At 39.2% G+C, this 26,843-nt stretch overlaps 1 protein-coding gene across 1 annotated transcript in view; it reads left to right on the top strand.

Moving 5' to 3' along the window:
• cpne5b (copine Vb) overlaps nt 1–26,843 on the top strand; it is a 163,997-nt gene that overhangs the window by 100,864 nt on the left and 36,290 nt on the right. Inside the window, exons 8-10 of the mRNA XM_084730902.1 lie at nt 1,302–1,365; nt 18,300–18,403; nt 20,357–20,461. Coding sequence (XP_084587028.1) covers nt 1,302–1,365; nt 18,300–18,403; nt 20,357–20,461 — 273 coding nt within the window. The remainder of the gene's footprint in view (nt 1–1,301; nt 1,366–18,299; nt 18,404–20,356; nt 20,462–26,843) is intronic.

The following is a 26,843-nucleotide window of genomic DNA, read 5'->3' on the forward strand; positions in this document are numbered from 1 at the left end:
ACACACAGTACAAAGATACATACTAAGGCATAAAGACAAATATATTTCCTGTTGCACTTCAAACAATAGAACATTGTCTAGTCAAGTGAGAAAGTAAAAGAAAAAGACAAAAGAAAAGAACTGGCCAAAAAATGCAGAAAAAAAAAACATTCTTGAGGCTTCAAAGAAATGATCCATTGCTCCTCTACACTCTGTTTGAGTCGAGTGTAATAAGCGAGACAAGGAGGTTGAGCTTTTGATGGCCTCTCTGATTCTCAAATCTTGCCATCTCTTTTTTCATTTGAAATTGAGAGATATGGCAGATCTGAATAAGCACACAACCCCAGCCTGATTTAAACGATAAGATTTAGCAATGTGAGGATGTCAGAATAGCACTGTTATTTTGCCCTTAAATGAGGCCCCTTAGCCTTCACTTTCCCCAGAGCAAAACAAAAATAACATGAGCTACAAAGCAACACATAATATAACAAGAAGAAAGGAGGAAAAACACATGAAAGTCTATGTTTGCAAAGGGGTATTTTACAGTAATAGATTACTGCCTTTGATTCCTCAAGTGTTTAATATTCGATCTTGCAGGAAGTGCATGATGACCATAAACAGTGAGTTAAAAGGGAAATTAGATTAGTTGCTTTGTATGATCGTAGAATCAGGAAAATGTTAAAAGGCTTTGCCCTCTGAGTTATGAGCAGTTTAATGAGCGACTGATTTTTTGCAAGACACTGAATAATATGAGTATTTTCATGATTTGAACATCTGGGGAAACAAATTTAGATACATTCACCAAAACATACAAAACTCATCACTCCACTTATTCATTCATGACAATGAAATAACCATCCAGTTTACAAGATGCCTCACTGCACTGAGCATGACAGAAAAAAAACCCTAAATTCAATATATCATATCCTTTGTCCTGCTATCAAAAACAGCTGACACATTATAATCAAAGTAGTTATAAATTTGTCCAAACAGGTGGTCAGCAATATAAGATATAAGGTTCTTATCAGCTATCAAAGAAAAAAATTACAGTATGTTATAGCCAGTTAAATCTATGTTCAACTCTACTGAGTAATAGAAAATAGTTGAGTGAGACTTTGTTTAAACGTCAGGAAATGTCAAGTGAACTACATCAAACTGACTTTGTTGTTGAGTCTAATCAGGAGGGCTACGAGTTGGAAAATGAACGTGCTTTTATTCTTGCAGTGGCCTTTATTGATCCCTTAAGCCCTCCACCATAGGAAAAATGAAAGATGTCTTTCCTTCCATTTAGGTTCTTATTATTTTCTCTCTTTGCTCCACAGAGGGATCCCGGGGAAGAAATGTGGCACTATCGTCTTGTCTGCAGAAGAGCTCAGCAATTGTCGAGTGAGTAAGCCATAATAATCTCCCCTGTCCAGCACACATTAGCAGGCAAACATCTGTCAGCAAACCCTGGTTAAACAGTCTTTGCACATAAAGTCAACTGACAGATATGGAAGGGACAGATGAAACTTCCTGTTGACTTTTAGCCCACTTTGTGGAAGAATCCCTCAGCAATCAAAGAGCTGAAAAAGTCAATTCAATGCACCTGTCTTCAAAATAAAAAAATATTTGTTCATCTGGCATCAGGTAAGTTGAATTAAAAAGTAACTAATTACTCTATCATCACCTAAGATAATATAACCAACCAACACTGGCTTTGTAGCACTCCATGACATCTCCTGTCCTTTCATGGACCTCCATGAACTTGGCATCTACAAGGCCAGTCACAGAAGCAGTACATCCTCCTTCTTGTACTGTATATCTTTCTATAGAGATGGCAGGGCTGCCCTCTAATGATCAAATAAAACATTCAGCCATTCAATTCAATCCATTCAGGAGCTGCGCCTCACCATTAGGCCCGGGGGATTGCTGCAACATGGACCTTTTCTCTTGTAACACTGTAGTCACCAGAGTAATGCTGTTAACTGTGCTGTAGCTGCCATTACCTAGTTAGCTCAGTTAGCAGCCCTCCTAGATTGGAATAAAGCTTCAGAGATGGTTTGACGAAGAAGAGAGTACAGACAGACAGGGAGGAACGAGAACTAGGTGGGATTAGGTTGAGATAGGGCTTGAAATGGTTGAGAAAGGAGTTTGTAGCAAGTTAATTTATAAGCATATACATCCATCAAGTCCACAACTATTAGCTTTTCTGAAGTTGGAAGGTTGTTTTTTTTTTTCTTGTGTTTTGAACGAGACTTTTGTGATGTTACATTGTGTTTAAATAAATCAACAGGATGTCCACTTAAAGTGACCGACCTTTAAGGTGGATTCTCAGTTTAGTAACAAGCAGCTCCTCCTGGGCTCAGGAGATGACCACAACCTTAATCCCAGTTACCAGTTACCCCAGTTAGAAGACTCTTTTCACATCTTTGCCTGTCATGTCTTAATTTTTTGCATCAAATAATGTAAAGTAGCATCGATAAGAATATCAATATCAGTACTGTTATGGATAAAATCTTCACACTACCTGTGCCTAGTGTCTACATGTCTATCTATGTACCTGCAATATTTACTGTCTGTCAACGTACCCATCTATCTTTCCATCTGCACATCCATCCTATCTATGTACTTATCCATCTAACTACAAATACATCTTCCTATCCATCCATTCAGCCATCCAGTAATCCACCTACCTAGAGAACCAATCAGACTCACACACTCAGACACACACGCAGACCTCTGAGAAAATAACAGAAGACAGGTCAGCTGCTCTCACTCAGTGTAGTGTCCCCCGGTCTAATGAAATAGCCCAAGAAAATGATGGGGTGAGTGCTGATGGTCCCCTCAACCAACACTGTGCTGTAAAGCTGTAGATGCTTCACTGGGCTCCCAGCACGCAGATTAGAGGAGGATATTAAAAAGCACGAGAGTGCAACAGAGCAAATGGTACAAAGACAGACAGTGAGAGAGAGGGAATAAAGGAGAAAGAAATCATGGCACAATGGAAATGAAAGAGCAAACGAGCAGTGATAAGATGAAGTGAAACCGAGACGTGCGTGTGTGTGTGTGTGTGTGTAGAGGAGAGTGAGGGAGAGTCAGACAGACAGAAACAGATACAAAGACAGTGAAGTGAATCAATAGAGGATTATTTCACGCCTGGCGTGTAGCAGCTCTTAGCTATAAGAGCAGCATGGTTGATGATAGTGTGAGACCGAGCTCTGGTTAATTAAAGCGCAGCTCTGCCTGACCTTGTCCCTCGTAGCCTGTGGGACACACACACTAACATACACAGCATATACAGTCATTTCTGTACATACATAGTTACATACAAACACACCTACATTAATATGGAAAGCTGCATAATGGTTTGTCACCTGCACTAAACAAGATGGACTGATGTTGCTGTCAATTGTAATCAATTATAATTTCTAATAATTAGAAATTAAATATAATTTCTTCTGTTCCAGGAGTTTGCTGAAACCCTGTAATTGAGCCTGAGACATGCGGTATCTTGACTAGAATTTAAAACAAAGATATCCAGATTTGGAAAAATGCTCGTCTGCACAACATAAGTTTGTAATGATTCACCTGCCATCAGGTCTGACCAGGTTGAAGAGGTCAACACACATTTAGCATTCATGAACTGACATTATTCATCAGTTTCCATTTATCTCAAGAGAGGGGAGTTTGTGGTGTCTGAGTGTTTTTGTGTTTTTTGTTTTTCAGGTAGATGCATGAGTACACACATGATTGAGCCTCTTCAGCCAACATACTTTGTGATGCAGACAGTACAATACAGAATAATGTGCGGTGTGCAGTTTGATGCAGAGTCTTGTTTCAAACTGGTGAAGCACTAAAGAGAGTTACAAACAACCCTGACTGGTGCCCTTTAAATTATACTGTGATGTATTTAAAGCCTGTTGTATAGCAGTATTTAATATATTAAAAACCTCAGATGACAAAAAGATGAGCACACTTTACTTTGTCCTCCTAAATATCTCAAGGAAACAAACAGTTTGGAAACTGCATGACAAGTCAATGAACTTATGAAGTAACAACAGTGGAGCTCAAATTCTGTCTTAACCTTTTAATGACTTTAGCTGGCTTGAGATATTACTATTATGAAAAATATAAAACCACAAAGTGTACTGAACATTTTTATTGCTCAGACATCTTTTTAAAATGTCTCACTTGAGGAGCTGAACATCATTAGACAAATGAACATGAAATAAACTGAGGTTATACAGTAGCAAAAAGTTTGACAACAGATACCATCTGATAATTAGCTTTGCTAGAACTCTAAATCACTGAGTCCTCTTTAAACTTGGCTAATATGGTCTTTACAATCTCCACTGGCACAGGAAACAGGGACTGCCCATTGTTCTAATGCCTCATTATTCCAAGACCCCAATTGTTTCAAAAAATATCCCATTGGACAAAACAAAAAAACAAACCCAACAAACACCCATTGCTCCAAAAAAACACACACTCTCCCATAATACACAAAATACACAGCCTGGCTGTGTCCAAAGGTAATAAAATCTACCAAAAAGCACTTTCAAAACAAAATGTAAAAAATGTGTTAGTTTTATGGGATAGTTACATTATGGAACAATTTTCAGCACATTCAGCAGGAGTCAGAGTGGAGGCCAGTGGGATGAATCTGGCTGGGCACCTCATTTACTGGTCAGAGCTTGCAAAGAATATAATATGCTCAATACAATTCTATGGTGCACTGCGAAAGTATGGTGTCCATAAACTACATATCTCAGAGTGTACCCCAAATCTTGATATCCACACGCTGCAGGCATCTTGCTGCTGGATGTCGGTACACACTAGATAACGTCTCCAAATCATATAGCCATTTCCAGCAGGGGCAGTCGAGCCGTTAGCTGTAGCTGAAAGAAGACATGGTTGAATGTCTGCTTGCCATGAATTTTTCCTACACTTCTGCTTTCAGAGCTAGTTATTAGTTATTATGTTTTTACTAAAACCAATAATAATCAAATGAAGAGGTGATTATGTAATATGATAACAAGAAGACACATCTATATATTCTTACAATAACAACTGGCCCTTTGAAGGCAACCATAAGGCTGATGTGGATCGGGATGAAACTGAGTTTTACACCCTGTATCTCTCAAGAAGACAGCAATTAACCATATTTCCCTGTCAAATGTCAAGCTATTCCTTTAACACAGAAGTATAAATGATTAAAATTGAAGAGTTTGAAAGAAATGATGTTTGGTTAATTCATCATCATCATTTTACATGTATGACTGCATGTGAAAACCAGTCTATTCAGGAGGATGGTGCTGATTAGAATGACAGGGATTATTAAAAGAGTGTGAATTAAATACTTGTACTTAACCAGTAGCTGTCCAAGCCTGTAACTTGAAGACAAACTGAATGTGAATATTGCAGCAAGTGTCCCATGTTTTATGACCCTGCACTCTCTACCTGATGCAATTCCTGACTTAGTTTGAATTATTTCTCAGTGCAATGCTAAAGGTTACAACAGACTCAACAATCAAATGTAGGGTGGGAGAAAACATATCTGATCATTTTGAATTTACTGATTTCCATGACAGTTTGGCTTTGATAAATCTAAACCATATGGACAAAATACCATGAGAGCCTGAGGAACAGAACTGGCAATTAGGAAAACATTGTTCTCCCATGTGATCCAGTTTATGAGGCGTGCAGTAAAGTAATCAATTTAAGCATATTGAAACATTTGTCTAACGCCATGTGCTGGTTATTAAAAGTTTTTGGAGCTATCTAAACACAGTGACTATCAAAATATAGGGTTACATAAATTTGATTTGACTCCCACTTTCAAACACTAGCGACACACCCCAAGCGACCCATTTGTGGAGGCGGATACAGCTCAGTGTGAATACAACATTTTTGAGGCGGGGGCTTTACTGTTCAGCAGCCTTCTAAAAAGAGTAAATGCAACAGTAAATCCTGCAGGGTTTCTGACAAATGCAGCCCACTCCTGTTTCTTATTAAAATCTGTTTGGCTTGTCCTACAGGGAACAAACTACTCACATACTTTCTATGGACTGTTTTTAATCAGAAGAATGAATACAGTAGAATCATTCAACTGTTATTAAGCTATTTTAAAAGACGTGAACTAAAACTAAATACTATTATTGTATATGCTTTTTAAATAATACATTTAAAAAACTTTCTCTAAATTAAAATCTTGTATAGCAGAGGATACAAGCTGGGTGCCTGGATCACAATCGACTGCCTGCTCCTGCCCACATTAGACTAATTATACTGTATTATTGAATCCAACAGGACCAACAGGACCCCTGTCCAGTTGCAGCTGTCTAATGCAAAGCAATCTAATACCGTTCTGTGCAGGAATTTGTTTTTTTCTAGCATATTTGCGACAGGATATGTGAGCGGTGCAGAGTGGGGGCAGAGCAGCGCGATTTTGCCTGGAGCGTTTCTCTGTGTTCCCTCTCGCTTCGAGATAAAGCTCCATCACACGGACAAGCTGAACAACCCCGGGAGGATTTTCATTCCCATTTATTTGCTCCAATTTAACCGTTGGACTGTTTTGCAGTCTGTTTCTTTTGGCTACTAACAACCGATGGAGATGGTAAAGTGTTCTCATTCAACCACCTACCACCACACCAAATTCACTTTAACACTTTAAAGTTTCTTTGCTTAAATGCCAGCGTAGGCTGTCCGAATAATATTTATGAGTTACTTTTCAAAATCCATATGAACCACTCTTTGCATCAGCATAAAGTAGATGCACTGCACAGCACTTAAAAGAAACCATGTCACTTTTAAACTTGGCTTGCCTGTTATTTCCTTCTGCCAAAACAGTGGTGAAGTGAGTTGGGTTTTCATTAAACAAATTTATGACTGATGTGTTAACTGCATGTCAGTTTAATCAGAGTACAAAAGGCCAAATTGCCGCCTAAGTTTCCATATAACCGGTTGCTGACAAGCAAAACAGTGCCCGGTGCAGTGCTCACTCCTCATAAAATGCCCCGGTAGTGTTGTAATACTCAACATCATTCTTCACCTCATCATTTTTGCATGTGATAAACAATGATGAGACAGACCATATAAAGTTATGTTGCTATAGTATACAAAGTCATTTTACATTAACATTGGCTAAAGTCAGCGCCACAGTCACAATAGTCTTGCATAGTCTTCCCCTACAAGATAGTGACAGAGGGCAACTAGTTTTGGTGGAACACGTGCACATTGGGAGGTGTGGCCTGGAATTAAAATGACTACATAAGTGCAAAAGAAAAAGTAACGGCTGTTAGCTACTTTACATTCATACTATTAGTGTCCAGGAAAGAAATTTGCTATTTTCAGTGTGTAGGTTGCCTTTTTGGAGGTTGCTGCTGTTTCTCAGAGACTTTGAAAATGCAATGCTGACTGAAACAACTTGTTCAATGGCAAGCTAATTCCCACAGAGTGGGTATTAGGACAAAACAGCACCACCAATCTGTTTTAGCTCAGCTAAAAACACGAACACACAGAATCTGTCAGCATGTTTGCATGTCATTCAATACCGAGCCTGTTTGTGACCAGTACCATCAAGGTCACTTCACCTGTGTCTCCTCTGCTCCGCTCTATGTGTCGATGAAACAGAAGAGAGAAATAGCGTGACTGTGAATGCACTCAACAATCTCAACACTCAGTTGAAATGAAACAAGTGCACATAAATTAGGTAAATAGCCTAACATAAATAAAATATTTAGTTTGTTTCAGGGGGGCAGGCTGTCCTCCTAAGTGAATAATCTGGGAAACACTGGTCAGAGGAACTCCATTATTTTTACCCTTCTTTCTTCCAGGCGCTCTAGTTTTTTATCCTTTGATTGTGCATTTATGTCATCAGAACAACCACACATTTTGAGCAGGATCATTGCCTCAATTCACACGAGAGATCCACCTCTGTTCGCCTCACTTGCTGCGCTTCCATTCACTTTCTGTCTTCTTTGATCCCTTTAAATTTCCCTTCACATTGTGCAATAAATCAGAAGGGCAGCATTCACCACATTTGCTACGGTGCATACTGGAACAGGTTTTCTCTGAGCGTGAGCAGAGAACAAGTGGGATAGAGAAAATAGCAAATGTAGAAAACAGAAAACCTGGAGCAGCTTGGAGCGGCGCGATTAGAAGATGCTTTGAGAGGGGGAGCAGAAATTGTTCCCGCTCCAGTCCACTCACGTACACGGTTTGGCAGTCCTTATTAAATGCTTCAAACCAACAAGACAACATAAATCACAGATTTCTTTCCTGAGGCTTTAAATCAAGAAAGAAAAAAGGGAGATAATCCAGGCAAGGAATTACCTATTTGTAGGACCACACATGTAAAACAATGCACTGAATCACTGAGGATCATGTACTGTGTGCCAGCTATCATAAATTTCAGAGTGTACTCATGTATGTACACTGTGAACACACAGAGAACCACCATACAAACAGCGGGGACTTACTTGTTGATGCTTATCACATCAAGTCCACCTTCCTCATCTCCTTTCCTCCCTTTTTCTCCTCCCAACCTAAATCACCTTGGCATTTAAAGGCCCACTGTACAGGGATTTATGCTCAAAATGTGGCAGAAATGGAACATAATATTCATGAGTATGTTTTTATTTTAAAACACAGTTATACTTATTTTATTTGCATATCACCTGAAAATAAGAACTGTTGTGTTTTGATGCATGATATGGATTTCTTTTCAACTGATACAATAACCAAGAATGCTAAGATAACTGATAATTTCACATTGTATTTTTTTTATTTTATTTCATATAACCTGTAGTTTATACACACCCAGGGAGAAGAAAGGTAAACATGTAATTAGCAAAGATGGATGAGTTAATAATCCATAGTTCTGACCAAACCAAATTTAACTGACAACACTTTGACAACAAAAACAAAGAACAGTTCTGACTCCTCAAAATTAATTTTTTCTAGTAAAGTTTGGCCGTTATATAGAGAACTTTGCCTAAGAAATAAAATGCTTTGTCCGAATCTCTCAAATGGGATATAATTATAGCCTAGATAATAAATATTGGAATAATAATTAATATTATAAATGTCCAATTATCAGTCAATGATTTATTACATTATTATGCATCCCTAGAATATATACATAAACAGGGTGATCCCTCAAATGTGGTTATCAAACAAGATATTTTACAGATGTCAATCAACCTTATTGTGCAGAATGACATTGGGGCACTGAAACAGTAAACCTCTACTGGTATTTTTAATAATGTCTAAAAAACTATAAGTAAAAACAACGCAAACTGCATATCAGACTAAATATATTCTGATATCTGATATAGTATACCAGTGCCAGGCCAATATTGGCAGATAATTTATCAGTAACAATATTTATCGTACATCCCTAGCTTTCAATACATTAGAATGAGCTGTTTTACAGAGGATGTGTCTCCTCCTCCATGGAGTCCACCATGTTGCAACATCATGCTTCTACAGTAGCCTCGAACAGACAAACAATACACTTACTCTAGATATGGCTTTTCAAGTTTAGCGTGAGTTTCATGATTAGATTCATGAGTAGACGATGATCCAACACAACTGAGTCACTATCACCTCTCCACTGTCCAACCACCACCACCAACCTTAGCAGTTTGTCGTATATATCTTTTATTTAACCCCATGAGACACAAACAGGCTCACACTAGTTCATGCCTATGTGATTCTGATGCAAATGTGCTGGTTTTGCCCTTGCACTATACTTTTTACTGCCTCTTCTCCCCCACATCCTCTCTTTATTAGTTCAGCTAGAACTCTGCAGTAACGTGCGTGCACGCGCGCGCGCACACACACACACACACACACACACACACACACACACACACACACACACACACACACACACACACACACACACACACACACACACTGCTTGTTCTGCCTGTCACAAACACTTCTTCATTACTCCCCTGAGGGTGTGAATGTGTCTCTATCCAGCCTGGCCCCCCTCTTTAAATATTGATACTCTGATTCTCTCCATATTAGCAAATGGCTGTTGATCACAGACCTTTGCAAGAGTGTGTGTTCGTGCTCCAGAACCTTAATGAGGCAGGAACAGATGCATATTTAATATCCTCAACACATTCCATCACCATAAATGCTTTTATGTGCCTATTAGCTCCACAGAGATTTCCTGGTGTGTCCTTCCATTCGCTGACTCAGAGTGGCATTGTCACCAAATTCTGCTTGTTTTAACATTGACGCCTGCAATTATTTTGTGAGCACCTTTGTCAATGAGCCGCTGGAAGTCCTTTTATTTCCTGTAGGCAAACCTTGTGTTTACAGTTAATAAGCAACGCTGATATAAAGCTGACAGAATGGCAGTGCTAGTGGATCGGCTGCTTTAATACATTTCAGTCCAGTTGCAATTTGAGGAGCAGTACTAATTGATTGACTAACTGATCTATCTTCAAAACCTGTTTTCCAATAAGACTAAAAGTGATGCAGTTAACATGAAATAATTGATATGGATGTAAGGCTGGGGTGGCAAAACTGCAGCCTTCTGTCCTTTCTTTCCTTCGAGGACTTAAATTAGAAAATGGCTTGTGCAAATCTAATAAATTACACTGTATAGATAGTCTAAAGCAGTGCCTAATAACTTAAACCATCCAACCATGGTATCTTAATGCTATCTTGCAAATGAACAGTGTGACTGAAAGCAATAAAAAGGTGAGTAAATTGCATTGAAAAAGGTCTATAAAGGGAGTTCACCCACTAGTATAGCCCTGATTTTTTGGCCTCCTGATTGTTTTCTGCATATGTCCCACCATCTAAAAAGTTTGGCCACCCATGGTGTAACTCAACAACACGACAAATTAAACTCTATCTAGTTTCAGAAAGAGAATCCACAACACTCCTTCAGGGCCTCAAAACTGCAGGACAAACTAACTGTTGCCACAGTGAGCCTGCCTTTGATGTAGAAGGTGTCAAGAGTAAATCCCAGACAGCTGCAAACTTGCTGAGCTTGAGGTGGTGATTTAATATTTATCAGCCTTCATGCCTTTAAATCAGCATCTCAATCAGCTGTTATTGTTGTGACATAATAAGCATACAGTAACTAATGAGATTGATTCATACACTGCATGGATTTTTCACTGACTGCTGCATGATTAATGAATAATCTCACCTTCTCTGACTTCATTTTCTTATATACACTACTGTTTAGAAGTTTGGAATCACCTATCACAAAAGCTTTGGTACAGGCAGATGGATGAGAGGACTACTCTATATTTTTGAATGGCCTTTCATGCTGTTAGGTTGAAGAAAGAAAATAAATGTTATTTTGGATGAAGGGTTTTATGAAGGCCAAAAAAGAATGGTTTGTACATGAAGAACAAAATGCTGTGCAAAGGTTCAATCCAACTGAAAAGTGAAAGGGCAGAGAGATCCCTCTAACCAATAGTTAAATGAGAATCATCTGTCACTGGTAACAGAAAATGGAAGCTTAGCATCAAAATCTGTTCAGATTTAGAAGCGGATTCTGGTTTCTCATGTCTATACGAATAATAAGGCTCATGGGATATCAACTGAACATACTATGGACTGACAAACCAGTTTCAACCAATTCAATCCAACCACTAAGTAGACTGCAGAGGGCCCAAACAAAAACACGTTCCCAAAATATTTAGAACACACTTACGCTGTGGTTCAGTGATCTAGGATCATTTATGCTTCTGTTGACTGTAAAATGAATTAAAAAGTGAAGGATATTTGGGAGAAAAAAATGGTTTAATAGTATTCTTCCGTGCCATGCAACACTGTGGGGACATCGACTACATTGAAACGTCATAATTTACTGATTTTTCTTTTGGGGCTATAACAGGTGTAGAACAGGTGATTCCAAACATTTTGAATACGAGTGTATTTTCAAAGACCATGTAAATTAAAGAACTGGACCGAATGAAGTCTGTATCTTGCACGTCAGCCACAGGAGTGATTTAAATTTCAAGTCTGTTGATAGTTGAGCACTGAAGAAACTGGAGCCCACGGCTGTTTCTTTAATCACGTTTATGAGGTGCAGGGACAAAGACTGTTCATATAAAATCCAGTGCAGCATAAATTGTAAGCTTGAACATAGCTCTCATGTGTACAGGGACCACACTGTCACAGTCAGTACTTGTTGAGCTGGGTACTTGTTGAAATAGAAAATACACACACACACACACACACACACACACACACACACACACACACACACACACACACACACACACACACACTCGGTATACAGGGATAGAACACAGGAAGTGACAGAGATGAAATGAAATCTCTTGCTACAGCAAATATTTCAACTTTTACATGTTGTGATGACACAAACATTCAACTGCTTGTGTGTCAATCAGTAAGCAGCATGGGAGAAAAACATTTCCCAGGAGGATTACAAGCGTGTTTTTAAGAGAAAGAAACAGTGATGGAGTATGTCTTCTGTGTGTGAGGGCTGGCAGACATGTGGTGTGTATGGGTCCTCGGAGCAAGGAATAAAGATAAAGTTCCCCTCGCCGCTGGAGTGGAGCGGATGTGTTCATGAGTGTGCCAAAGCAAAGTGTGTGCGGCTCGGTGTCTGGCTGTGCGTGATAAAGACACAGAGAGGACACTGTGGCAAGATGCATGCAGGAATTAAAATGGGCATCGGCATATGTGCACAGCAACACTCTCACTCTCACTCACAGTCTGTCACACTTTTAACCTCACACACATTCTTTTGCTGATTTGCCACTCGGCACACAGCCAGTCACAAGGTGCAAGCAGCAACATTAAAAAGCTATTAAGTTATCATTAGTGGCACCATGGCTGCCCAGTGTAAGGCCCCGGGCTCCCACAATCTACTGTTATAGCATCTGAACACACTGTAATGAACCTACTGTGTTTCAGAGATTAGCCATATGCTAGAGACAAGCCAGGCTCCTTCCCTACACTGCCACCACACAGAAAGAGCCGAGAACAGGGAGGGGTAAGAGTAAACAAGTAGTATAGGCCTCAACAGCATGCAAGTGATTTATATTTGGGGTTGTTTAAAGCGCTACATTTCATGATAAACAACTGGTGGAGAAAATGCACAATCAGGCTTATTTGTTAGCGAGAGAGGGTGTACTACAGAGAAAGAGCTGCAGTGAGAATTAATCTCACAGCATCTACTTCTGGTCTTTTATTTATTTAAGCTACAAACTGTATAATGTTTTTATTGTCTTTGTTGGCTCATCTTTTGAATTCACAGCAGATTTAGGTCACCTTCAGACACTTAATATTTCATATAAAAACTGCAATTGTGTTAGCTCATGCCAAGCTAATCATAATAGTAAAATGAAATTCTAGTCATTAAATGTGAAAATTGCATCTGCTGTTTGTAACTCCTATCACTTCATTTATATCTGGGGAATGCAGATGATATTCCAGGAAAAAAACAACAAGTCTGGTTTAATATGGTCATGTAATGTACAGGGCAATTTGGGAACAGCAGAAAGGCAGCATGCTGGTTTCAAAGTACAAAAAATAATGAGGAGCCACTGTAGAGATGATTGTCATGTTTCACTGGCCTACTGATGTGAAAAGATTGAAAAGGCTGCATGCCTATGGTTTGGCAAAAACTGAATTTAATTAATCTTTGTAGGGATGACACATTTAGACCTAATTTAAAATTGAATTAAAGAGGAACTCAGTAAACAGTCTGTTTATTGGTCTCTGCAAACAATTTCTGCACAAATGACAAAAAAGTTGTACAGTCTTTCGTGGCTCCAGCGAGAGCTGCTCCAAATTGCCTCAAGTGATGTTACCTGAGTCAGTGTTTGCTGGGGCTGAAGACAAGTTTGAAAATGAAGAAAGTCTCGGTGTGTGGACTCAACTGTGGGAACTGCAGTTAATGGGTGGAATGGACAGGCCGAGTCCTAAAAACAAACACTCTGGTTATTCAAAAATGTGTTGCAGGTTTGAGTGTACCAGATCATCATTGGTCAGTGGTTTATATGGATCACCACCCACAGTTCAGCCTGCATGTGATCATAGACTTAATTCAACCATAGTGTGAAAAAGTTTTACTGCTGCTGTTACTTTTTAAATGAATAATTTCTTGAATCTCTACACAAAGTTGTGGGGAACAGACAAGCCAGATTTGTGCTTTGTTTTACTCTGAAGCGATCTGTGTGGCAGTGGAGGAAGAGCAACTGATGAATTGTCACTTTCACGTCCACTGAGTGAGATCCTGACCATGACTTTGGGCATGTTCAGTGTTTTAGCTGGGAAACTGGGCATGCTTGTTGTCATAGAAACAGATCATAAGATTGTGATGTTTATTATAACTTTGGCATTATTGGTTGTCTTAAAGCGATAGTTCACCCCTGTGCGGATGTGAGGATGGGTGAAGAGGTTCACAAAACACTCCCGGAGCTTCAGCGGAAAACAGCGTTGCAGCCAAATCCAGTACAGCTAAAGTGATTTTTTTTTTAATGTAAAAAAAGAACAGAGAATGTCTCCATACTGCTTGTGTGGTGTAATCCAAGTGTCCATAAGCCATGACATTAATATTTGACCCAAAAAGACACCATTTACATCATGTTTTTAGCCTGAAAGTCAACTGTAGCTCAGGCAGCGTGACACGATATACTGTATATACTAGATCTTGCGATACCTTCACACCTGTCTTAAAATGCTACCTGGAAGCGACTCAGACAACACAGACAGATCTGCTCAGAAACAACATGCGCACAGTTGACTTTGCAAACTTTCAGCAAAGAAGAAAATGTCCGAGGACTTCAGCATAGAAGAGGAACATAATTTCATTGCTGCAGTGGCGCCGCTTGGGCGAGAGCTTGTGTACCCGCTTCAGGCGTTGTTAGGTTCAGCCCTAGTACTATAGTATACTATAGTACAGCATAGTAATAGAAGTATACTGTATAGTATTATTATTATATAGTGTCTTTTTATTATTATTATTATTACTATTATTACATTACTATGGTGGTGACTACAGACAGGCAGACGTTGCTGCATCAAAGCCAGGTGCATTTTAAAATTAATTTACTCAAAACCACGATACGATCCGAACTGTGCATTTTGTGATCCATAGCACCTCTAGTTGCAGGTGAGAAATAGTGTGCATCTCCCAGTAAGAGAGATACTGTGTGCACATTTAAGCATGATGCCACAGCAATACAACTCATTATTTAATTCTGTTTCTACTGGAGAGTTTTCTCTGTTCTGTTAAGTTAGAACAAGTTTAATTTTTTACTGCTTAAATTGTCTCACATTTGCCGCAGTGACATTACTGTGTGCATTGAAATGTAAATCCTTCTGACATCAGTACAACACACAAGAAAGAAATAACGTGGGAAGACTGCACTGCTTGACATTATTCAAAAGCAATGTAGCCTACAGACTGTAGAGATGCAGGTCTCTAAATTGGAGAAAACAATTTTCAGTTTTGTGCATCATGTTTCAGGTCATGTAACCATACATAAATTAGTCAACTACAAATGACTGCATGATCAAATATCATGCAACAGTCAGTCCACATGAGCACTCGTTCTAAAAACAGATAACTGGATACAAAAAAGTGGCAGAACGTCACTCCATGTGCTCCAGTTCACATATCATGAGTCAGACAATGTTGTTTCAACCTCTCACTGGCACCGTATTTGGTTACCTGAACAATGTCAAGCAGTTAATAAGCTTTATTAAAGTTTACTGGCCAGTTTACAGATCTGTTTCTGTTTGGTAATTTTACAATATTCAAGCAAAAAGAAAATGTAAATTAACTTTTGTTCACAACTACGAAATAGGGCTGGTGATGAAACAAACTTGGAAGGTTAAGCCACACACTGAAGAAAAATAGTATGCAAACCTATCTAAGCATATTTTTATTTTAAGTATATGACAAGGACTAATCATGATTTATAATAGAAAAAAATCATTTACCAACCTGAATTTAGAGGTAATTACTTAAACATAGTTTTGACAATATGATGGATTAATTTTATTTCTTCTTAATAACTGCAGCAAAAGCTGTAACTAGGATTCATACCCAAAAGTTTGTGAGCATCATTAAGTGCATCATTATATTATCTGGGTAAAAGAAGAAGCAAAGCAGCCCTCAGAAACTATTAGAAAAACACAAAGCCCAAAGCAGAAACTGTGGTATGTGTTTGATGTTTCTCTGAGGCTGAGATATTCTTGAAGCGTCTGATACTTTCCAGATGCTGTGACAGGTATCAGAAGAAGTTAGCTTGATGGCCATTACTCATGCTACAATTAGACTTGGTAAGCAGCTGGCACTAATGTTAGCAGGAGAGCTGGTGGGTGGATACAGTACTATGGTTAGGGATTACAATGCCTGCATACTTGAACACACACACACACACACCATTAGCTTGTGTTTATAGATAAAGCCAGAGTGTGTGGTAGGCCGGCTGCCAGTAGTTCAAAGAGTGAGAGCACGTAAGCAGGTGACATTCACACTACACAGACTAAAACAATGTCTACACCCACATCCTCATACAAATTAGTGAAGAGCATTTTTTCCAAATTATTAATTTTGTATAATGTGATTTATTAAATTATTTTCCGAGCCTTTCTTTTCTTTTTCTAGCAGCTGTGTTACATTTGTGGGTGTTTACATGTGGTCTGTGTGTGTGTGTGTGTGTGTGTGTGTGTGTGTTCACTATCTGCACTTGTATGTTTGTGTGTAAGGATGTGCTGGAGAGGACACTGAGTCCTACTATTCTTACACTCCCGCTGAAACTAACTGTGCTTGTCTCCAGCAATTAAGTGGTGACTCATGGTGGGCCTGATGTGACGTGCTGACATAAAAGAGATTGAAATAAACAGCCAACACTGAACCCAACTGACCTGAACATTCATTAGGTCTTCTACTCAGTCATGTTCACCAGCAGCTCTGTACCTTAACCCTAATTATTCTGTGTTAGTTTATGCTTCTTTTTAATCATGTACTTCATCAGCTCATGTGCTCAGTTCCTTCACAGCGGTATAGAAGGACCATTTTTGTGCTACTCAGATGTCCACAGACATGAATATTTTTGATGTTTAAATTGAATCTCCATGTAATGTTAGAGTCACTAGTACTGCCAATCCCATTGTGAATCAACACCACGGTCTGCAGGAATTATGCTTCATAGGTTTGCTTTGCTGTGTGGCTGGGTCTAAGGGCAGGTTCACACCAGCCTTGTTAAGTCTGGCTGAACTGAACCCCGGAGCATTTATCCCCTTGATACTCTGGTGTGGAACAAACAACCCCGGTCTGAGACCGTTGCCAACCCCCGGAGTGGTTTACTTCTTGTGTGAATACCATTCAAACCAATTATAGAAGCCACTGAAATGTGTCACTGCTTCTACTGTTTTGGTGAACTAGTAGCATGTTTGCTACCAAAATGTGGACTAGCAGCGGATAAACCTGGACTTACCGCAAAATGAGAAATAGCCAAACATTGGGTTTGTTCATAAACTTACCAATATTCTAAAAACATTTCCAACACATGACTTGTGTTTACAATTTCTGGACTTTGAATTTTTGCCTTTTGTAACACAAGTCAAACCAGTTGGAAAACTCAAATGATATATCAGCATCACATTGATTTGATTCAGGAACCAGACCTTTAGATGTGGATCTGCCTTTAATGATTCACAATGGCTTTGAAATATGTAAAATACTAACTTGCTACCATTCTCTCAGCTATACTTGCTGCAAAGTACAGTTGGGCTTACAGTTTCTGTGATGTCCACACCCTAAGATCAAACGTTATAGTCTTTGCCCTGTTAGTAATAGATATAGATTCTGATAGATATAAGCAATAGCATAACAAGGTTGTATGATTTTCATCTATCCAACCATCGGTTTTCTGCTGTTTCCTGACCACTACTGCCTCACAGGTCTGCTATATGTGGCTATTATTGCAGTACTTGTTGTGAGTAAGTCAATGTGCACACATGCTTATCTTGGACTGACTTATTGGTCCTACACTTGTTGTCCCAATGTAAATCTATCAAATAAAATAAAAAGCTTCTCTGTGGAAAACCAGATATTTACAATATGCCAAGAAATATGAATAAGTGTAAACACACACCCACACATAAGCGCAAACACTACAGAATTCATGCAGTATTCATTATTTTAACGTGTGATGCACAGACAGCTGCCTCCATCTGCTGTCCCAGTGTAAGCTGTGAAAATAAAAGAGAACAGGAAGGGGAAGATGAGCGAAATAGGACACATAAATAATAACTTCTCCCCCCCAGTCTATCTCATAATTCTCTCCCTATATCTCCATGCATCTGTGTAGGACAGCGCCACAATGCAGTTCTGTGCCAACAAGCTGGACAAGAAGGACTTCTTTGGCAAGTCGGACCCTTTCATGGTCTTCTACAGAAGCAACGAGGATGGAACGTGAGTCCTTGGTGTGATTTTGTTTTGTCACTCCAGTGTTTTAAAAGGTTGCTTGATGTCTGTTGCTGTTTGAGGAAGCTCCCTGAGACACATAATCCACTGAGATGTACTCCTGGCACAGTGAAACAACTACTATCAAAAGCCACACTTCAGCCTTCAAAAACTCAAATCCACAATAGTCCTCTAACCATGTAATTTAGGCTCTCATGTACAAAAAAATTTCATCCAACGTTTTTGTTCACTTTCCTGTATTGAATTTGAATTGTGCACGCTTGTGCTTGGATTTTTTTTTTTTTACTAAAATTACACTACTAGTCAGAGTCTGATCCAAACTGACAATGGGGAGCTAAAGCCGATATATCATTCCAAGCTCCTTTGACAAAATCAGTAATTTAGCCTATATTTAGAAAACTTTCACCACTATACTTTGCCGTTAGACAGCCCTGTTCAACAGGGATTAGCAGCCATCATCTATGCTCTCTTCACAGCCACTAAGACTCTTTAGAAACAAACAGTAATTTTACCTCGTAGGACATGGGAGTTGCAGGTCTACCACTGCCTCAGTCCGCAGCACACAAGTTTTCTCACACAGATTTTCTCATTTAAAACTTTTACTTTCCCTTAGATCTTTGTGGATGCTTAATGAGAAACTATACCTTGATATCATATATTAATTTTACATTTAAACCCACATTTCCAGAGGTTTTAAAATGACAGTAGCTGAATTTTGTGTTACCAAAGCTTCCCATGGTGTGAAGTCAGATATCAGGTTGCCTTTTCTTAAAGAAGTGTAAATTAGCTCCTATGAGAGCTTGGACAACTGCTTTTCTGACAAGAGAAAATTTTGTTTTAAAAGTGACATATCATAAAGGTCACAGTAAGCTAAAATCAAATGGAAATCATTTTAGAAAGAGGGAAATGTGAAAATGGAGAAGGAGAATATATGTACAGTATGTGAGAAGAGCTGCAGTGCGTACTGAAGCATGCACAATTTAAGAGGCTGCATACAGAGGCAAGTATCCTGTTCACAACAAAACCACAACTCCCAAGACTATGTCTTACATAAACGACTCCAGGAGAGCAAATAGCAAAGAGAGGCAATTACTGTAGCAAGCATAAAAGCAAGAAAAAACACAATCTGCATTTCCCATCAATAAGAAAAACACTGTCAGTTTCTGAGGCAATTCATGGAGGGATGCATAACACTCCCCCATCTCCTCACGCTTTCCCAGAGTGCTGTTCAGCCTCCCGAGGGGCCGTGCAGTTGTGGCAGCGTCAGCCCTATTTTGCCAGGGATGCTTTAGCAAGTGCTTCATTAGCTGTCTTCTAGCTTTTCTCAGTATTTTTTTTCATACATAACAGAGTGGGAAATGGATCCCCACAGATGCGCTAGAAGTATCTCTTGTTGGTGCCAGAGGGGGGTACAAATTAGAGGCCTGTGTGGCTAAAAGAATCACAGGGCTTTAAAAGGCTTTAGGCACTTAGTGGCACACAAGTAATCCAGGGCTTTACATTTAAAAAGGAAAAAAAAAGAAGTCATACCCGTTTTGCTTTTTGAGAGGATATTTGGGGGGCATTTGATAGGAATTTATGTGGTCCAGCTCTGCAAAAAATTTCAGATATCAGAGAAATCCATTTGCATATCATTGTCACACTCGTGGTCCAGGGAAAGGATTTAAAAAGCAGACTGAAATATTAAAATATTCTCTGTGGTCTAAAACACAATATAGCTGGGAGACAGGCCAAGCGGTAAACAAAGCTGGGTACAGCCCTATTTAAAGCATCTCTCCTGTGACTGTATGATCTGACATTGTCTTTAGTCTCTTCAGTTGCATGTTCCTCCCCTTATTTATCTCTCTACAGGGCTTGTATAATTAACAAATAATTATCTCTGCCCCTTTTTGAACCTATCGTTTCCTAACTTCCCTCCTCCTCCTCCACCTCCTCTTCTAGGTTTACTATCTGCCATAAAACAGAGGTGGTGAAGAACACATTAAATCCAGTGTGGCAGCCTTTCACTATCCCAGTGCGGGCGCTCTGCAACGGAGACTACGACAGGTACAATACAACCCCCCCCCCGTGCTGCTGTTTATCCCGTCAGTGCTGCATCTGGCTCCATTTATCTCCTTTATTTCTACCTCATCACACACACACTCAGAAATACTGGCACACACACCCTGAATAATGTTTGTTAGTCACTGATGTTCGCCCCATCGACGTCTTCTGCCTTATTGTTTTCTGTTGGGTCCATCTATCGACTGCATTCATGGTCAGATCAGAATCTCTCTGACTGATAAAACACATACCTGCGACAGCCGTCATGACACCCTGAGCATCGATGAGTTTAACCAGCAGAAATCAATACCCATTCAATATGGTGCAGTGTTAAGCTTCCCATCCTTTCACATACTGTCACATTATTTCTGCTGCTGTGTACTTGGGACATCCCTTGATACTGATCTTTACTAGAATAGCACAGGTCAGACACAGCCTCCAGCTAATCTCCAATGACCTCCTTGTGGTGTTTGTGTTACAGCACTATTCTTCTCAGACATAATCTAAAAAAATATATATTATTACACATTGTTACATTTAGTTACAACAGCGTGTGTAAACTGACAGCAATCATTCAATCATATTTACCGTGTACACCCAATGTAGCTTCAGTGGCTAATGTTAGCTTATGGAAAGAGATGACATTATTTACACGACTTCTGGGTGTATAGTCTTCCTTATTGCGCATCTTCACAGTTTGATACTTCAACACTTTTACAACAAACTGCGACTGTCTTGACTTGAAAAAAACTCTTTTAAATTCACAAACATCACGTGCAATTTGTAGAACAATTCAAATCTGTCTACAGGTCATATTTTTCCAAGGTTAGATTAGGTTAGGTTGAATGGCTTGTGGTGTTTCTCTCTCTTTTTTTTTCTTTTTTTTGTAATTTCTCCTTTTTCAGCTGCATCCCAGTCATCAACGCTGTCATATTCTCAAAATAGGTTAGAAATGTTGAAGTCTGTCAATGTTTTAATTAGATGTTTGCTTGTTAACATGTTGCAATAAATTGCATACATATACTTTGACTGCATCCCTGTTGCTATGGTTACTCATTCAGCACATCAGGGCTTGAATGGTGAATTGACAGTTTCACTCAAACTACTTAGTAGGTGTCAATTATCAGGAGTTAATGGACACTCTGCAGCCAGTCAGAAGCTGTATATTCAGACAGACTATGGTATAACAGTAACTAAGGGGCACTTAGTTTAGCAAATGGTCATTTAGGAAATGGTAGTAGGGCAAAAAACAATAATATAAGAATATCAACAAATATTTTGAATTAATATAAATAAATATAAATATAACGTGGTCTATTCTATTTTGCTTTTACACTCTGGCCCTAGAAAACACTGAGAAAACACTGGATTACATTACTGACTAAATATCTAAAATAATGATGGCTTACTCTTCCCACTTGGCACATAATTAATGTAGACATGTTGTGTCAGAGGGGATATGAATTCATTTTTCTTCCAGCTTATCTGCCTGCCTCTAATTTAAAAGACAGTGCTGGGAAGAAAACAAGTTAAATCATGAAGGAGCCGTGAGGAAAGACGAAAAAGGAGTGACAGACAGATTACTTTTGTGGGGGGGACATATTTCATGTGGCATACTGTATCTTTTTTCTTGCCTCTCCCTCTGTTCTCGTCTCTCTCTCTCTCAGAGGTGTTTGTCCTGTCTTCTTTGTGTGCAGTCAAACTCTAATTACTGAGAATGCTGAAGAACCTGGTGTGTGCTCAGAAAACTATGATGAATCCCAAACAGACAGACAGAAACGCAGCGACTGATGGGTGTCTCATGGATGTGCGGGGTTGCCTCAAGAAGTATTTGATACTTTGGATGTTTTAGGTGAAATTGTGGAAGCCAGCCAATCACACATGAGCTAACAAAAGGGTCACTACCTTGTCAGAGCCAATCATACACAAGGGACTGAGCTGGACATCAGAGGCATTTCCTAAAATGTTCCTGTGCCATGCAAACATGCATACACACACACACACGCCCACACTTGGAGCATAATAAAATCTGACAAGCCACGAGCTGAAACAGCCTGAAATGCTGCAAGTCTTATCACCAAGTATCACCAAGACAGCGCTATAAACAGGTTACATACTTGTGCGTGGGCGAGGAACAAAGCTCGCTTGTTTTTTATGTCCAGATTTCTATAAAGAGGGGAGTGGGAAGGTCTGACTGTCTGCCTTTTTAATTATATAGTTCTTGAGACCCACCAATAAATAATTTTCTTCAACCTCTGCAACGGTTCGTTATCACCCAAGCTGTATTCATGCAACAAGCGCAGCTCTTAAAAGCTGTCACTGCTTTTGATCTGTGTAATTACTGTTTATGTCCATCAACTGAAAGAAAGCTTCCAGCAATTTGACAAGTGCTAATATGGTGACCCAGAAGAGCAAGGGAATGAAAAGTAAACTAAATCACTTCGGAGTGACCTTCATCACATAAATAAAAAGTCTTAACAAAATAGAGATGAAATTTGTTCACTTGTTAAAGGTCAGTTTGTTGACCAAAAGAAGTGATCGAGCATGATTGTCTTGATTAGACCCTGGCAGTCCTGGACGAATGCCCAAGACTTACTGATACGAACAAGGCGTTTAACAGAGGACACCCTGTAAGATTGTTGTTTCCTTTGTTCCTTTTGGTCCGCTGTGGGACTCAGAGTTCCTGTCAAAGGCTGAAACCAAATGTCCACGCTCACGGACTTCTGTCATACATCCTGTGACATGCTCTCCATCATAACGTCAAGCTGTGACTGTGATGGACTCAAGGGGGAAAATGCATTCTAAGACATGTCTTAAGACCTAGATTGTTTCCATGGTGATGAAATGAAATGTCTGACCCTGTATTTTGAAGTATATTTCTGAACGGTTCTTCTGATATTGGCAACTTCTGCAAGACACATTTTACACAGTATAAAAAGTATGCTTGGTATGAGGAGTTCAATTTTACATACATATCATACACACACACACACACACACACACACACACACACACACACACACACACACACACACACACACACACACATAGTGCAAAACATCTGTAATAGATGGATGAAAACAAACCACTGCCAACCTTACAGATTATAACAAACAAATCCAAACAATTCAGCCAAGAAGTCAGCAGAAATTCACTTGAGAGCCCTTGTGGAGAGTCCTCAAGACTCTGGACATTTTCAGCCTAAAACTCACATATCTCTGGATTCAGTTGACATTAACCATCCAAATGTGATGCAAAGGAAAATCTAATTTAATTTATGTTTCCATAGTATTTTATGAATAAGAGGAGTTGGATAAATCGAAATTCAGCAATTGATGTTGTTACTTCTCCAGTCTGATGCAAATTAACCACTGAAGAAGAAGAAGGTGCAACGAGATGACAAAAAAAAAACGTGCAAAAGTAGAAGAAATATGGTAATTTTTCAACTGCTCAGTGAAGTGGAAACTTTAGTGTCACATGCTTCATGTATGTCATGATATACATCTGTATATCCCTTTTGTATATAACATTGTTTTTATAAGTTGCAAAAAGGGAGATACAACTTAATCTCTTTATACAACGATGTGTGATGAATAAATCTACCTCATAACTTCATTTAAGACTTTCTCTCGTGCACATTGTCAAATGCAACTTTTGTCAACACACAAACTTTTCTATCTCAGCCAAGCATAATGACTTTTTTTGTAAGATTTGTTTATAAATCTCCAGTGTTTCCACTCAGGATTTTTTAATGCATAAACTGAAAATTCACATAAAAAACAGGTGTCATGCTTTATATGAGCTGAAGAAACACTGCGACTTCTTTAGATACTTTGTCTGCAAATCTGATGACTTGGTGATTAATGAAACTGCAAAATTACATAACCCTGAAAAGTAAGAGTTAGACAAGATGCAGAAGACTTATAATAGTATAAGAAATATATTGCCATGTTCACTGTTGTATCTGGGTGGAGACGCAGTGACTGTGGCTCCAGCTGCTTGTTATCTGGGTTGGCTCTTACTCTATTCTGTCTCACTCCAGTCTAGCACGTGGAGAAAACATCGCCACACCTCTATCTGTTGAGAGTACTAGCCCCCTCAAGTATGTCAGTGGATGACCTACTGCTGATTTACTTTGCTCTAATTAGATCTGTGCTTTAGTTTAGACATGGTCGTTAGATGCACCAAAGGGAAAAGTTGGAGTGAGTTCAACTAAGGGCTAATCTGCTCTCCCAACAGACACGTCTAAAGGAACGAAGACGAAAGGGAGGAAGACGCAATGTCTTGACTTTCTTTCTCGAACCAGACAAATAAGCACCTGAAAAATAGAGCTAAACTCTATTCCTGCTGGAACAAAGTGCCATTTACTCAGATAGAAATGTGAGATCCACTTTAAACTCTTATGATTTTATTCTTTGTCTTACATTATTGGTGAGGGGAGACAGTGCACTTGAGACTCTTTAAAAGAAACCCTCAAGTCAGAAGATGGAAAAAATAATCTTGACAGTCTTGTGTCCTACACCAATTAAAGTCCCTGTGGGGTGCATACAGAACTGACTGTAAAGATCTCCCTGACAGCTGCACTTTTACACATTTGCGCTGACCGCCTGCCCTGTCCATTCACAGACTGTTTTTAAGGTCAGTGTGATGGTGTATCCAGTTTTTTGTGCCTGTTGTGTTGTGCTGCTGTTCAAAAAAACATGAGGATGTGCATTCAAACCAGTTTCCAAGGTTAACATCTTTGATGTCCTCTGCTGCAGCCGTCTCAAACCATAAGGTTCATTTCTGTTAGACTGCTGCTCTATAAACACCTGTCATTGAATGGAGAAAGTTTGTATCTCGAAATTCAACCAAAAAATACTAGACATCACCTGCATATTTCTCAAATACAAACTGCCCCCCTCTGAACAGCTGTGGAACATTTGGATGAATTTCTGACATGTCAGAAATGTTGGTCTGCTGTTTTCAGGCTGTTGAAACAGAGTCGAGGGTCCAGTCACTGAGGTCAGTGCCTTTTTTCTGACTGAACTGCACGGAGTGGCAAACAGAGCATCTGTAATTGCCATGGCAATGCACTGATATATTGATTCAATGTTCGTGCAAAATCAATGGTGATGCAAAGTGACAATATTAACATATATATTATCATCTTTAAGAGACACAACTATTTTGAAATTCCCATAGCGTGGTTGTGTCACAAATTTCTGAAGTTGTTCACTTCCAAAATTGCTGAAACATGATTAAGTTGTTTTTTGTAATCGCAGACCCCTGACTTGACTCAAATCAAAATTGTATCATGGCAGACTTTGTGATACTGGCAAATACCACATTGTTGTCCAAAGAATCAACACAATATTGTATCATGATGAAACTTGTGGCAACACGATGTGTCATATGAACGGGAAATATGGACAGTAAAACGTAGCCAGCCTGCCTCCAATTTTCTTGGACAAGCAATACTGTCCACGTTTTCCTAGCCATCTGCGAGTTTTATTTTGTTTGTTCGTTCTTTTTTTAAGTTTCACCACACAGGATAGCACAGACGATCAAGGCAGCACAGTTCTGCCTTGTTAGCATTATTGCTAACAAACAAACATCAGCCTGCCTTGGAGCTTTCAAACAAATCTTTGGTTTATAGCCGGAACAGTCCATAGGGGTCAGACAGGCCATTTTCTGTTTTACACTTGCAGTATGAGCACATACATCTTGACCTTTGGCTTTACACCGCACATAAATTACTCGTACATTAAGAATTAAATAACATTTCTAAACTTGTACAGCATATGCCCAGCTTTAGACATGCACTGATCCAATACACTACTATCCAGGACATCTGTGACCTTATTAAGCAGATCAAGCATCAGACAATTAAGTTGTTTCAAATTTGTACTATTACAAGACGCTGTCACAAACCCAAGTCCAGCAGGGATAATGGTGTGTGTGTGTCCTCTTGTAAATTAGAGGTGAAGTGTAGTTATAGCTTCATCCTACCTTACACTTAATGATCCCAATCGGTTTCACACAGCAAGGTTCAAGAGTTGAATGAGAAAAAGAAACTGTTTGATTGATTGGTACCAAGTATCAGCCAATATAATTAGTTTGTTTATCATATTAGGACAGAAAGAATCCCTAACACGCATCCCCGATGAGCATTATTAATTTGGGTATTACCATTTCATTATACAGAAATTCTAATGTTAAATTCCTTTTCTGCCACAAACTGAACAGCCATAACAATGTGCACCTTCACAGAGCAAAGGTTAAATTAGGCCAAGCACAACTGTTGCTGGACAAAATCTGTCATTAGAAAAGTGTTGCTTGTTATTGCTGGGAAACAGCACTCGGAAATCCCAGATCTAAACCACCGCCAAAGGCCATCTGTCTA

Source organism: Lutjanus erythropterus, chromosome 2 (assembly GCF_056507025.1).
Source record: "Lutjanus erythropterus isolate fLutEry1 chromosome 2, fLutEry1.hap2, whole genome shotgun sequence".
Taxonomy (NCBI): Eukaryota; Metazoa; Chordata; class Actinopteri; order Lutjaniformes; family Lutjanidae; genus Lutjanus; species Lutjanus erythropterus.